Genomic DNA, 15,043 nt, shown 5'->3' with positions numbered 1-15,043 from the left:
GCACCGAGTCTGGGATAGACCTTCACCTCCCAGCTCAATAAATATTCACTGATTACTGCCTAGGATGCCAAACAAACAGGTCTGTCTTGGAGAAGTACAGCAGCATGCTCCTTGGAAGCAAGGATGGTGAGACTTTGTCTTACCTACTTTGGACATGATATCAGGAGAAGCCAGTCTCTGGACAAGGGCATCATGCTTGGTGAAGCAAAGGGACAGCAGAGTAGAGGAAGACCCTCGACAAGATGGATGGACACAGTGGCTGCAGCTGTGGACTCAAACATAGCAATTGTGAGGATGATGCAGGACGATACAGTGTTTTGTTCTGTGGAGCGTGGGGTAGGAGGAGTTGGAGCCTGACCATCACAACCACAGGTTCTGTGGATGCCTAGTGGTGCGATGGCTTCGTGTGTAGGTGCTAACCGAAAGGTCAGTGGTTTGAACCTAGATGCTACTCTGGGAGAGAAAGGTGGAGTCGCCTGTGTCTGTAAAGATTACAGCCTTGGGAAACTTTGGGTCACTTCGACTCTATCTTATAGGTTTGTTCTGAGTCAGAATGGACTAGACCAGTGGTTCTTAACCTGTGGGTCATGGCCCCTTTGGGGGGGGGGGTCAAACAACCCTGTCACAGGGGTCACCTCATTTTATAACAGTAGCAAAATGACAGTGATGAAGTAGCAACGAAAATAATTTTATGGTTGTGTGGGGGGGGGGGTCACCACCACACGAGGAACTGTATTAAAGGGTCGGTCGGGTCATTAGGAAGGTTGTGAACCACTGCTCTAGACGGCAGTGGAGTTTTTGTTTTTATTCCCTTTGCTTCAGCAGTTTAGGTTTAATTCAGTAACCAAGTCTTACCAAGCTGGCCTTTTACCTGACAACTTGATGTCTTCCCCCAGTGATCTGTTAACCTCTGAGGACTCGTTCACAACGAGTGGGAGCAGCCTGCTGGACTTTTCATTGGATACGTTTTGAAAGGACTTTCTTCCTGGTCTGTCCTAGTCTGCAATCTTAGGGAGACCTTTTTATCATGGGTGACCCCACTGGCCTTTGAACTGCTGGTGGCGTGGCTTCCAGCAGGGTCGCCATGTGCGCGGTGTCACTGTGGCAAGCTGACCGCTGGGTGATGGACAGTAGACGTGCAGACAGAAAAACAGGGAGCCCTCAGACAGTCGCCCTGCCGTCTCCGGAATATTTCCTCTGAAGTCCGGACCCTCGTGGAGCACTTTCCCACGCCAGTAAGAAGTAGTTTCTTCCGTCTGTGAAGTCCGTTAGATGGACTAAGTTGGAATCCAGAGGTCTCCCTGGTACCGCAAGGCTTCGCTCTGCAAGTATGTGAAATAAGGAGCGAAATGGGATTCCTATTTTCGCTGTTTCCCATGCTCCCAGAATTCTTGGCCTGCAGATTCCTCAGCCTGCCACACTCAGGAAGGTTGGGAGTGCTCTCCAACAGGAAGTGGTTTGCGTTTTTTATGAAGAAGAAGAGAGTGTAGGTGGGGGGTTCATAGTGTAGGCAGGCTAGATAAACGCCCTTGGACCCGAGTTCAGACGGAGAGAAGTCAACGTCACGGTTCAGCGCTTAACTCCATGTTCTTTCATTCCTTCCACTTCCTTGCAAACCCCAGTTTAATCTGTAATCCAAGGCTTACAATATTTAGCTTGAGAAACTCTGGAAGTCCAAAAACAAGAATGAAAAACACCTGCCTGCCACCAGGTCTATGCTGACCCTATAGGACAAAGCAGAACTGCCTCCGCGGACTTCTGAGGCTGTCAACCTGTATGGGAGCAGAACGCCTTCCCTTTCTCTGAGGAGTATCTGGTGCGTTTGAACCGCCGACCTTGGGGTTTTCCCTTTGGGACTATCTATCTATTGCAGCAAACTCAAGCTAAACTGGCCTGTGCAGTAAATAAGCCTATACGGTGTGATTTGGTATATTCCTACGTTAAGTGACATTGGGCACATAGGAAACGAGACCTGGTGGCATAGTGGTTATACATTGGGCTGCTAACCACAAGGTCTGCAGTTTGAAACCACCCGCTGCTCCTTGGGAGAAGGCCGAGGCTTTCTACACCTGTAAAGAGTTACAGTCCTGGAAACCCACAGGAGGCAGTTCTGCCATGTCTACAGGGTCGTTGTGAGTCAGAATTTCCTGGATGGCAGTGAGTTTGTTTGTTTGCTTGCTTGTTTGTGTGTGTGTGAAGAAAGTGACACCGTGCAAGGACATTCCAGAGTTCACAGGCTTGAAACCTGGGCGTGAGTTTCAGGGGAGCCAAGTTCCTGCCATGTCATCCCCAAGATCTGGTTTCTTTCTGCCGCTCCTCAGTCTTCTCTGCGGGCAGCTTCCCCTCCAGGGGCACTCTGCGTGACTGTGAGCCGGTCCACGGAATGAGCACTCCGTTCACATCCCTCAAGCATCTTTTTTCCCCGTGCCCTCACTGCCCCGCATAGAACCCCCTCAGTGCTTCCCTCCAGCCAGCGTCTCCATCCCACCGGGGAACGAGAACCTTGGAGAAAAAGGAAAGTTGAGCAAAGAGTCAAGCTGCTTCTCCCCCGGAGGCAGGGGTGTCCCATCAGAAATGGCCATGCTCCTGGGGTCAGGGGAAGTGTGTTAGGAGAGGGCACACACGTGTTTCGTGGCAAAGTCAGCACGCTGTCTTGATGAACGGCATTCCTTAGAATGCGCGATAACGCTCGTTCACTTGATTGGTTTTCCCACAGCTCCACCTTGCATCCCAGGAGAAGATTGTTTTCATTGTAACGAGCCTGAAACCAATAATTTTCCTTGAACGTGCAAATATAATATAAGCTCGATTTTTCATTACGCTCTCTGCAAAGCCCCACGCAGCTCACTTGCTTCGGAGATTTTCATTTTATTGTATTCTGACGTGACGTTACCTTTCATTAATCCCTTCCAGCTAAGCAAGATTTAATTAAAGCCATCTCACATGATGGCAACCATTTATGTATTTAAAAGGGAGGAACTCGGAGGCAGCTGGGCCCCCAGTCTGTGGCCTCTAAAAGCAAAGCATGACTCCGAATTCAGTGGGGGTCTTTCTTGGCTCGACGATTTATTATTTAATGACTCCCCCATTCATGTTGCATTCTAGCGAAGTCGGGCTCTAAGCTCAGTGTGACTGTACACTTAGTGGGGTACTTAGATCAGATGACAGCGTGCCCTAACCATGTGGGTGAGGACCGGCTCTGTCGTCTGTGGGTCCTCGCTGCCCTGCTCATTCGTAGCACTGACTGTGCAGGCAGCACCCGTCCTTGCCTCCCATAGCCATGGGCATCCTTGGCACCCAACTCTGCCTTTCTGCTCGCATCCCTCTGCCTCTACTACTGGCTGCCGGATTGACTTGGCGTGTTATGGTGTGGGAGCAACGTCTCTTTCTCAGTTTGATCACTCAAATGGAAACACCAATAATCAGAAGAAACCCACTAAACTAGGGCCACAAGGTTAGCCCCCCCCCACCTACACCCACACAGACACACACCCTGACTGTGGATGCCTTGTCTAAGCGTCCCTGTGCTGCTGACACAGAGTGCCACAAGAGGGTGGCTTTCATGACAGGCATGTATGTGCACGCTGCTTAAGAGGCCAGGCTTGCAGACCAGAGTTTCAGCTATGCCGACTCCTTCCTTGCTGGTGGCCCCGGTGGGCCCAGGTTCCTTGGCAGTCTCTGCGGCTATCTGGCTCTCTCTGGGTGTGCCTCTCTGTCTGACCAGTTCCACAGAGCTTGGCTGGAGCCCACCCTCCTGGAGTGATCTGAATCCCAAGAGAAAGCAAGCCCTGTTTCCAGACAGGATTGCACTGCTGTTTCGTTGCTGTGGGCGAGGCGCCCTTGTGTTGGTCCCCGCAAACAATGCCCCCCGCCCGTACAGTGATAGCAGGAGACATCGCCTGTCCTCCTCCATCCTTATAGCGGGGGCTATGTTTGAGCTCCGTTGCTGCAGACACTGTGCCAACCCTCTTTTTAAAAATTATTTTCTTTCCCCCCACAACTACAGGGGCTAGGATTTCAACAACACTTATTTGGGATGGAAGCAACCCAGCGTAATCAATCCATAACCTTTCCTAAGGCTTGTGACCCAAAATTTCTGAAACCTTGCACCCGGTGGACGTGAATTACTTTGGGCTCCTCTGCCCTCTCAAGTCAGAACCATGGCATCCCTTCTATCTGCTGTAGGTGATGTTCCTCAGGGTAGGGGTGGGGGTGGGGGGTCAGCATGGCTGCCAAACTCCACATTTAGCTGAGGGGGGCTCCATTTTTGAGTGTGTGTGCGTGTGCATGTGCGTGTGTGGGGTTTCTTTGGATTTGCCATTGGGGCAGAGACACACTAGGAAACGTGTCCAGTGTTCAGAGCCCCGAGTCATCCTTCGGCATGAGGTCGACTTTCCACAGAGAAGACAGCAGCACTCACTGTGCCTTCCCCCCACCCCCAGGCCTCTAATGGGCCAAGACACTTGATAGTCAAATTAGTTCTTATCAAACTCCTGGCGAGAGGCAGCATTAGAGGGGTGATAGCTTCTCTCACACTGAGTGTTTGGCTTACAGCCTGCTCTTTCTGAACCCTGTAAATTAATGGACAGGATTTCCCATCACCTCATAGGCATGTGAAAGTGGGACAATGAATAAGGAAGACCGCAGAATCGATGGCGTTTGCATTTGTGGCGCTGCCCCAGCATATTGAAAGTACCATGAGCTGCCAAAAAGACCAACAGATCGGTCCTAGAGGCCTACAGCCAGGACACTTCCGCTCCAGGACTGTGGGCGTGTTGTCAGGAGAGACTGGGGCCTGCTAAACAGCACCATGCTTCGTAAAGCGAGGGGTCAGTGAAAGAAAGGCGGACCCCACATGAGAAGGATTGACACAGTGGCTCCCACATAGCAGTGATGGGCATGGAACAGGATCAGCAGTGTTTATTCCGTTGTCCATCGCATAGCTATGAGACAGAACGACTGACTTCTTAGCACCTAACAACACGGAGAGCTAAGGGGCCCTACTGGTCCAGTAGCCTGCATGTTGGGCTGCTAACCAATCACAAGGTATGTGGTTCGAAACCACCAGCCACTCCCTAGGGAGAAAGAGGAGGGTTTGTTCTCCTGTGAAGAGTGACCATCTCAGAAACCCACAGGGGCTGTTTTACTCTTCCCTAGAGGGACATTGTGAGCTGGAGTGGACTCTCCATGGCAGTAGGTTTGGGGGGAGTGGTGGTGGCGGCAGTGTTTATTCATGTTTCTGAAATGCACCGTTGACAGATGGATAAGGGTCTATTTCGTTTCTGTTTAGTTACCTTCCTGGGGATGAGTAAGATGAGGGCCGGGTGAAGATCAGTGAAGCATTCCCAGTGTAAAGTGGGGCAGTGTTGAGTGTTGTCATTGACCAAGCAAGCCTGTGGTCCTCCTGGTGCTCCGTCTCCCCACCCCAGGTCATTTGCTTAGTGTGATCTGTGTGTCTTTCCTTCGTCCCCTATTCCTGGAGGGCAGCATAAGCCCATCACAAAGCCGATTAGAGAAAGGGGATTGTGAGCTTCAAAATAATTGAATGCACATCCCCCCTCTGACTTTCAGCTGCGGGATAGCTTCCCACTTGGGAAGCTTTTCCTAGGTGACACGAGCAGGGTGACCCAGAGTCCTGGAACTGGGAGGCTTGTTCTCAAGCCTCAGTGGGAAGCTTCTGCCTCCTTAAGCACAGGGCCCAGCATCTGACCCCAGGACAAACCCCAGGGCTGTTCCCGCTGGCCATGGTGTGGTTCCATTTGTTCCAGCCCAGTGATACCATCTTAAAGTGGCCTTCCTGCCGGCCACTGTTCGGCAACTATTTACAGAAAACCTGTGTGAAGCCAAACCAAGCCAAGCCTCTTGCCATTGGGTGGACCCTGCCTCACAGTGACCCTAGAGGACAGAGCAGACCCCCACCCCCCAGGGTTTCCAAGGCTGTCAACCTATTACAGCATTCGACTGCCTCATCTTTCTCCTGCAGAACGGCCAGGGAGTTGAACCACTGAGCTCTTTAACCATTGTGCCATGAGAGCCTCTTACTGTGTGAGGCACCACCTTGTCCCCTGTGCCCTCCCCACTGCATTGGCCAGCGTGGCAGGGTGAGAGAAGGACATTTAGAACTCCAAAGGAGCAGCCAGGCTCCGGCTCTCCAGGCTCCGTGGTGGGAGCCCATCTTTGGCTTAGCCGGTCTTTTCCTCTCTAACCACACCGCCTGGACGTCTCCGATGTTTGCTTGGTGTCCTCTTACAGAATACACAGGGCCCACTTGAGTTGGAACTTAAAACCCGCGAGCAGGGCCAGTCGTCAGGGACTTTGGGACCTCAGCCATGAAGGCTCAGCTTGCTGGGGCAGCCCTTCTTGGGGGCATGCCCTGTCCACGTGGAGCCAGCCAACCAGCCTCTGAGAGCTCCTCGCTACCCTGCCACTGCACCCGGCTCCCGTGGGAAGGAACAGGCTCTCCGTGCTTAGTCACGCAGGCCTGGACTCGTCTGCCTGCAGACACCACCCGTTCTGACTCTTGGGCCTTTGAACGTGCCTGCAGGGTCCTCATCCCTCAAATCCTCCTCATCTCTGAACAAGTATCTGCAAAACATGCGATCCTTCCCTCTGACTCCCGTGGGGTAGATCCGGTCGCATTTAGAAATGAGGAGGTAGCTTTGCACAGAGGCACTCCTGTAGCCAATGAGCTCTGGAAATGAGGAGGTTCAAGTTCACTCAGATGCTCCTGGAAGGAAAGTCTGGCAACTATTTCTGAGCAGTCAGCCCTTGGAAACTCTGTGGTGCTTTCCTGGCCATCGGTCTTTTGTCTCTCTGGTTGGATTTATTGCTAAGACTGAATGGGTGTGGGAGGGAAAGCGGGGGAGTTCCACCACAGATATGTATCGGATATTTGTCTATAGCTTTGGTACAAATACATGCATGGATGTGATGGAACGTACGGGGGACAAAGTTATGAAGACGTCTCTTAAAGGAATGAGTCCCCATGACTGGAGGCTCTATGCATCATCTCCGGGGACACCAAGGTGCCCGGGCATCACATCACCCACAAAGACAGGCTTCTCCACACTGTTGTGGTGAGCAGTGACCATGGTCTTCAAAGCTCGTGAGTGGCCACCTGAGGGAGAGTCATTGGTCTTGCCCTATCTGGAGGAGTGATGTCACATACCCAGTGGACGAATGGACCAAGCCCACATCCAGCTCCACAACCCTGAGACCAGAAGAACTAGATGGTGCCCGGCTTCCATTACCAACTGCTGCGAAAGTGATCCCATCAGAAGGTTCTGGAAAGAGGGGGAGGGAAAAGAATGCAACAGAGTTCATACAGTCATAAACCATAGAAACCAGATAGAGACTGATGGGGGGTGGGGAACCTCAAGACTATGGCCCGTAACCACCCTTCAGGTCTGGAATCCAACTCGGTCATGTGCCTCAATTTCCAGCCAAACAGTAGCTCTGTGTGAGGAACACTGTGAGGTATGGAATGCCCGAGAATAAGGCACCATTTGAGATCCCAGGGGCAGCATTCAGCCAAAGATGAAATTCAGAAGGATTAGAGGGATACAGAAACCCCAACGAGGGGAGGAAGTAGGATAAATGATGGTGCATTGGAGGGTGTGTGGCAACAATGGAGATGAAGCAGAGGTGTATGAATTATTGAATGTGAAACTGATGAACCGCTCTGTAAACTTTTACCCAATTTGCAACAAATCGCTAAAGACCACCCCTGCCCTACAGAGCCGGGTTCCACCCTGACACAGCTGGGGTCCCCCGAGTTGCAGTTTCTGCTAACCCTGCAGAGTCCACCGCACGTGCACTCCAGCCCTTTCTCGGGGTACGGTTTGATGCACACGCCGTTTTGAAACGTGCACCAGAAATACTTTCCACTGGAGGCATGTAATTGCATTGATGTGTGAAAGCGGAGACACAGGACAGATTCAAAGAGACAAAGTGCCCTTTTAAAGGAATTTGATAAATGTGGGTTCTTTTAACAGTGTTCATCAGGATGCAGAGCCGGTTTGGAAAGAAAGATGGAAGGAAGATGGAAGACCTGAATGTTAGAAAGATTAAGTAGGGAGTCTGCACGCTTGTTTTCTCCTGGAAACACTGTATCCATAATGAACTGTGATGAGCAAATAATGCCCTGCGCCTCGCCCCCTGGGCCGTTTATCTTTCTAGTCCCTGCGACTGGAAGATGACTTTGCGCCTGGGGAGAGCCCGTGTATCAGATTAATTGGTACCATCTCAGGGCTGCTTCTATTAGATGCCCTTAGAGAGATTTCCAATCAAGATGCTTTTAGCAGAAACCCAGTGGAAAGGGCACTTCTCGAGGGGCCTCAAGGAGCTTGGCGTGGCCAGGGCAGCATCTCCAGGTGGCTGGCCTCTCAGCAAGCTCTCTTCCCTGCTGCTCCCGCTCCTGCCAGCCATCTGGGCACCTGACTAGAGGCGGCCCTCATAGTGAGCAGCCCAGGGCAAGCCTTCAGTCGGGGCATCTTCATTGCCCAAGGATGCCAGCTTGTGAGGTCTTTAAGGGTCCGTCCTGTCTGGGCAGTCCCCCCTGCATGCCAAGTTCTCTGCCTGCACCATGCCAAGCCTGCATTTTCTTTTAATTATATATATATATATATATATATATATATATATATATATATATATATATATATATATAATATTTGTATATATTTAAATATATATATAGCTGATCTTGCATTTATCAGCCCAACATGTAACCAACTACACTACCTGTATATCAAAATAAAACTAAACAAAACTGACTGACATCAAGTCATTTTGAATTCATAGCAACACTATGTAGGACAGGGGAGAACTTCCCCTGTGGGTTTCCAAGACTAATGCTCGACGGGAGTAGAAAGCCTCTTCTTTCTCCCATGAAGTAGCCATTGACTTTGATGCCAGCCTTGCAGTTGGCAGCCAAACACATGTATCCACCATGCCTCAGGACTCTTTCAAGCCCACGTATAAGTTTATATAAAAACCTTGTCTGCAGGTACATGTAAAAACATAAAAAATAAGCTCACAAACTCCCACATGCATTTTGCGGTGTCCCCTGTCACCAGTGCTAATTCATAGGACCGGCTCTAATCTTTCTCTCTTCGGGATATGCCATCAATGGTCATGAGTCTGTCGAAGGCAGTCAGGCCAGCCAGCGACGGGACAGTCAAAACAGGCTTATACTATGAATTCTGTCCCCAGCACGTAGCGTCCGTGAGGCTTCAGGGAAGCCCCTCCCCTTCAGTTTCTTTATCTCTCTAGCCACCCATCTGTCCTCCCTGCTGCCTGCCTTTGTTTCTTCCGGAATACCCACTTGGTGCTTCCAGCATGCTGGGTGCACGGGGACCTGCACAGTGTTTCCCCCTCCAAGCCTGAGTAGTGCACACAAAGCAGTGTTGATTGCGGTGGGGGGGGGGGGACAGCTTGTTAATGCATGTGGAGGGACCACATAATCGCATGCTCAGGAAGTGGTATCTGTGGTCCATTGGCAAGTCCCATGAGCACTTCTCTAACCCTTCAGCCTCCATGACTCTGTTTCTTAGCAGCCTGGATGTTGTAGGTGTTAGAAGCCACCTGAATCATGATGTGCAACTACTTTCCTATCTTGGCTGAGGCAAGAGGCTTCCCACTGGGCCCGATGGCCCCACATCGATGTCATTAAACCCTTCGGTGACCTTCCCTTTCGAAAGCACTTCTTTTGCTCCTTGCCATCACTTGGTTCAACACCTTAATGGGGTCCAATGCTTTTCAAAGATGCGCTGGGTTTCCTGTTGGACACGAGGCTCTTTAACTGTTCTCCTGGTCCCGGGATCATCTCTTGGTATCTGGGTTCTCAGCAAGCCTGACACCCCTCTAGTTGTCTTCCTCTGGGGCTCGGACCTATCATGTTGATGTTCGGTGCTGTCTTGCTGGTTCCAACTCTTACCGACCCCGTGTCCAACAGCATGAAACCTTGCCCAGCCCTGCGCCATCCGCAGCATCGTTGCTGTGTTTCAGCCGTCATCGCAGCCACCGTGTCGATCCATTTTGTGGAAGGCCTTCCAGTTTTTTCATTCGTCAAGCATGATGTCCTTCTTCAGGGACTGGCCCTGCCCAGTTGCATTTCCAAAAAGTACATGAGACAAAGTCTTGCCGTTTTTTTGTTTCTAAGGAGAATTCTGGCTGCATCCTCCCAAGGCAGATGTGCTTGTTAAGCCTGCAGTCCATGGCGCATTCAATATTTTCTGCATCACATCTTCTCTGGTCTTCCTTGTTCATTGCCCAGCTTTCTACGTGCACAGAGGTGATTTGAAATGCCCTGGCTGCGGCCACGTGCACCTTAGTCCTCACAGTGACACCTTCGCTCTTCAGCACTTAGAGGCCAGGTACAGCATGGAGTTTTCTGTCCAGTGGAGGATGCAGAGGAGAGCACAGGAGCTATGGATCTGAGAGAGAAGTATCCTTTCTTTGGCAAGAAAGATGCCATGTTTCTGTATTCATGCGCATCAATTCAGCACCATGGGTAATGGACTGGGCCCTTGGCAACCCCCCTCCTTCGTTCTGATCGTTTGCAAAGCTCTGCAGCCAGAGGTCCTGTTTTCTAGCAAAGAAGAGCCCTTCTGCCTTCCCCTGCTTTGTCGTGCCCACATTAAAGAATCTTTGGTTGTTGTTCGGTGCCATCGGGTTGGGTCCCCATGCACATCAGAAAGAAGCACAGCCTGGTCCTGCACCATCCTCACAATGCTCCCCCTACTTCAGCCCATTGTTGCAGCCATGGTGTCCATCTACCTCCTGGAGGGCCTTTCTTTCCTTTGCTGCCTGTCAGGGTAGGTCAGAAGCTTACAGACATCCTCCCTGAGGACAGTTAGTCGCCAGACTACAGGGTAGGCCTCCGCTCCCTGCTGCTAGGGACAATAAACTATTTCTCCCTGAGGCCTGTGACCAAGCGGTTCACACCCTGCCAAAAATGGTCTCTATCAGTTGAGCCAGGTAACAGGCAAAACTGGCTCTGTGACATCCAAAGTTAAGTTGCCATCCTAAATCTAGGATCCGCCCATCTTGTCACATGAACACCCCCAATCCCTCCTCTTACTGTTGCATGTATGTCCCGAGACCACCCCCTCCCATTACTGTATTACCTATAGCACAACCCCTTCCAGTGACGTATGTCCTCACCTGTAATTAGGGGGCTTGCATGTCCCCAGAGAATATAAAAAGTCTGGGCTAGCATTAAGCTCGCTCTCTCCCTCCACTTGAACCACCAAGCGGGGCTGAGGTGAGCACACTACCATGAATCGTGTCTGACTCCATTTATCTCAATACTTCTCTTCTATTTCTCATGCTTTCTATAACATTTCTATGATCTTTACTTATCACTGTACAATTGCGTCTACCGGACCCATAATGATGTGTCAGGGGCTGGCTTCCCCTGACAGCTGCCCCTCTGCTTCACCAAGCATGGAGTCCTTCTCCAAGGACTGGTCTCTCCTGACAGCGGTCCAAAGTGTGTACGATAAGGACTTTTTATCCTTGCCTCTAAGGAATGCTCTGGCCGTACTTCCAAGATTTGTGTGTCCTTTCGGCAGTCCCTGGTCCTTCGGATACTCTTCGCCAGGAGCACAATTCAGTGATCTCTCAGAGCACGACTTAATAAATGTCTAGTGTTGGCGGTTGAATTCTTTTGTTGATCGTCTTCAGGATTGTTCCATCAAACCATGGTCAGCTTGGAAGATGCCCTGTGTGCATTGGGTTCTGTTCCCTCCCCAGCTGCCTGAGGAAGGCAGCAGACAAGGGGATCTGTCAGGATTCCCCCCACCCCCCTCCTTCTACTTCAGAGGGCTCTTTCCTGCTGATTGTGTTTAAGTTTTAATGGGTTCCTTACATCGGGATTTCTGCTGAGGAGGTCCTGCAACCTGTATTTAGGGATGCCTAAATATTTTTGCTGTAGTTGTTAAAAGATCATTTTATTGGGGGTCTCATACAACTCTTATTGCAATCCATACATCAATTGTATCAGATGTTTACTCGTTGCATATAACTTTTATTCCAAGGAGTCCCCGATGGAACAGGGATTACAAAGCACTTAACTTCCAACCGAAAGGTTGGCGCTTCACACACAGGCAGCCTGCTCCCGTGAAGGTGACAGCCTTGGAAAGGCTCCGGAGCGTGCTGCTCTGTGTCCTGCAGGGTGTCTGTGAGTCAGAACCCTCTCAATGGTAGTGGGTGGGGGTTTTATTGCACGCAGAAAGCATACTACTGACATGCAGACCTAGACTGCCACATCTTTCTCCCACGGAGCAGCTGGAGGGATCAATCCGCTGACACCAGCATTTACCCACGGTGCCACAGGGCCTCCAGCTTAGGTCCGTGCAGAGAAGGTTACCTTTGGACTCCTGACTTATGGCCTGGGGCAGCATCTCAGGCCTCAGCCTTTGCCCCGGCCCGCCCCTCAAGAGCAGGCACTGCAGCTGCAATTGCCTCAGCTGCCGTCCAAGCCGGTGTTCTGTGGTTCTATTACCCTCAGTTCAGTCGATACCAAATGTTGCTGAGTCTTGGATGAAGTGCCTTCTGATCACTGTTTATAAGAGTCTGTCCGTTGTGAAATTCAGTTGATGGCTAGCAGCCAGTCACGCTGCTCATCTAGACTGTCCTAACTCCGTTCTCTTCTCTCTCCACCAGTTTGCTGTTTTGTGGTTCACAAGAGATGCCATGAGTTCGTTACCTTTTCCTGCCCGGGCGCGGACAAAGGCCCCGACACTGACGTAAGTAGTCTGGCAACCGCCCTGGTAGTGCGGTGGGTTACACACTGGACTGCTAACTACAAGGTCAGCTGTTCGAAACCTCCAGCCGCGCTGCAGGAGAAAGATGAGGCTTTCAACTTCTGTCAAGAGTGACAGTCTGAGAAGCCCACTGGGGCAGTTCTATTCTGCCCACTAGCACCACTCTGAGTCGACATGGCAGTGAGTGACATTGCCCAGGCTGCTGGTAGTTGGTGGGAAACGCCGCCATTGGCTGTAATTTCGCCTTGAATACATTACCAATACATTAACGGGCTCAGAGTCCCTGAGTCCTGGTAGGACTGCAGAGCAAGCAGAGGAAGGTTGCTTATGATTCTGTGTCCTGGCCCGCCCACTGTGACCACATAGACCAAACCAAATTCCACCCGTGAATACAACACTCTTCTCGGAGGGATGTTGGCAGTCTGGGGGTGACCCTTCTCCTCCCCCCATCTCATCCCAGTGGTCCACAGGCTGCGCCTCGCAGGCATCCTGCACTTCTGGTGGCCCTTTCATCCCCCACTGGAGTGCGGCCTGAGCTCTGAGCTCGTTGACATCTGTTCCTCGAAACAGTGATCTCCACAGCCGCCCCAGTGGGATCAGCTCGGTTAGTTCATTTGTTGCTAACTCTGCCTGTGTGGGCAGAGAGATTTGATCACATCCCCTTTGTTTGCTGGGGGTCAGGGGTGGGATGAGGTAGTGGTGATGGTCGCAACGGGTGGTGTGGAGAGGCAGCAAGACTGCTTGCTGGTCCACAGTCAGAGGCCTGTGGGTAGGAGAGAGGATGGGCTGACCAGGGAAGGAGGAAATTCCTGTTCTTTGTGACTTTTGCCTGAGAACATGAGTCTCTGGAGTTTTAGCTGCGCGCTTCACATCCCTCTGCCATTGACGCTCCGCCCCCTGAGGACACTGGAGGGAACACGGCTCTCTGAGTGCTGCCTGCCCTCTGGCCCAGTCCTGCCATCGGCAACCCTGTCCATCAGGGCGGAACCTCTCCGCAGGGTTTCCTAGGCTGGGATGACCCCAGAGGCAGATTGCTGTCACTTTCCTCCTGGGTGTAGCTGGTGGGTTTGACCCTCTGACCTTTTTGTTCACCGTTTCACTGTGAGTGCTTAACCGCTGCGCCACTGGGAATCCTTTGCGCTCTGCAGAGGCGAGGCTTGTCATTCCCATCTCAGAAGATGGTCTCTGAGGGACTCGGGTTTGCCTCGCTGGAATACACGCAATGAAGGCACGGAGGGGCCCCTGTGGTGGAGAGGCTACGGAAGGGTCCAGCAGTGGCACGACGGCTCTCAGCCAGAGCCAGCCTCTCTCACCCCTTCTCCACGAATCACAACGTGACGCCTCACCTTGTCAAGACCCAGAGGGCTCACAGGAACCCTGCCCCCTCTCTTCACCGCTCTGCCGGTGCCACAGCCAATGGGGGACGCGAGGGCTCCTTTTAGACACGCTCATCGATTTCTGTCCCCAAAGTTGATTAACGTGGATTCCTTTGTTCGCACTCTCTCTGACTCTCTTCACCTTCTCCCGTGGCCGCACGTCCGTCCCTCTGTCTCTCCCTCTCTCTAGCACTCCCTTTTTTATGGTTCTCTCCAGTCTGCCGTCCATTCTCCCCTTGCTGTGCTTCCATTCTAAACACCCAGGCAGGTCGAGCACTCCAATAAAACCTGTTCATTGGAGCCCAGGCTCTGGGTGCACTCTCCTTTTATTCCCGTTCTAACAGTCACACGTTGGGCTGCCAACTTCAAGGTCAGTCATTGGAGCCCACCAGGAGGAAGACAGAGTGTTCTCTGCCATACAGAGTTAACCATCTTGGAAACTCCCAATGGCCGGTCTTCCTTGCCAGATAAACTCTCCAGAGGTCCACGTAGGTGGGATGGCAGTGAGTTTGGCTTGGTGGCTTCCGAGCCATGGTGGGAGGGCATCTTTACAGAGAGGAGGTTCCAAGAGCTCACTAGGGGTGTCCCATGTGGTAGTTACATAATCTAGTGTCAATTTGAGGATTAAGATTGTAGGGGTGGCATCTAGCCTGTCAATAAGGATATAGCCAATGAGGCCTTACGTGGGCATGGCCTTCTCCTGAGGATTCTGGGACCTCCTGGATTTCCTCCTTGGAGGCAGGAGACACACTCTCTCTCTGCTCACTCCCTGGGAGACATTGCAGAAGACAAGCCACATGGAATGACACTACCCTGAGCCACGTGGAGACTCCTGCCAGCAATGAGATGCTTACAATGCAACTGGATCCACAAGACTTTGCATCCACTGGCCTGTGA

The 15,043-nt window shown here is 51.6% G+C and overlaps 1 protein-coding gene across 1 annotated transcript in view; it reads left to right on the top strand.

Moving 5' to 3' along the window:
• The window catches only part of PRKCA (protein kinase C alpha), a 390,496-nt gene that overhangs the window by 148,852 nt on the left and 226,601 nt on the right, over positions 1–15,043 (top strand). Inside the window, exon 3 of the mRNA XM_075562118.1 lies at positions 12,670–12,752. Coding sequence (XP_075418233.1) covers positions 12,670–12,752 — 83 coding nt within the window. The remainder of the gene's footprint in view (positions 1–12,669; positions 12,753–15,043) is intronic.

This window comes from Tenrec ecaudatus, chromosome 10 (genome assembly GCF_050624435.1).
Source record: "Tenrec ecaudatus isolate mTenEca1 chromosome 10, mTenEca1.hap1, whole genome shotgun sequence".
In the NCBI taxonomy this organism is placed as follows: Eukaryota; Metazoa; Chordata; class Mammalia; order Afrosoricida; family Tenrecidae; genus Tenrec; species Tenrec ecaudatus.
Note: the sequence above shows the minus strand (reverse complement) of the source record. Positions and strands in the feature narration are given on the sequence as shown.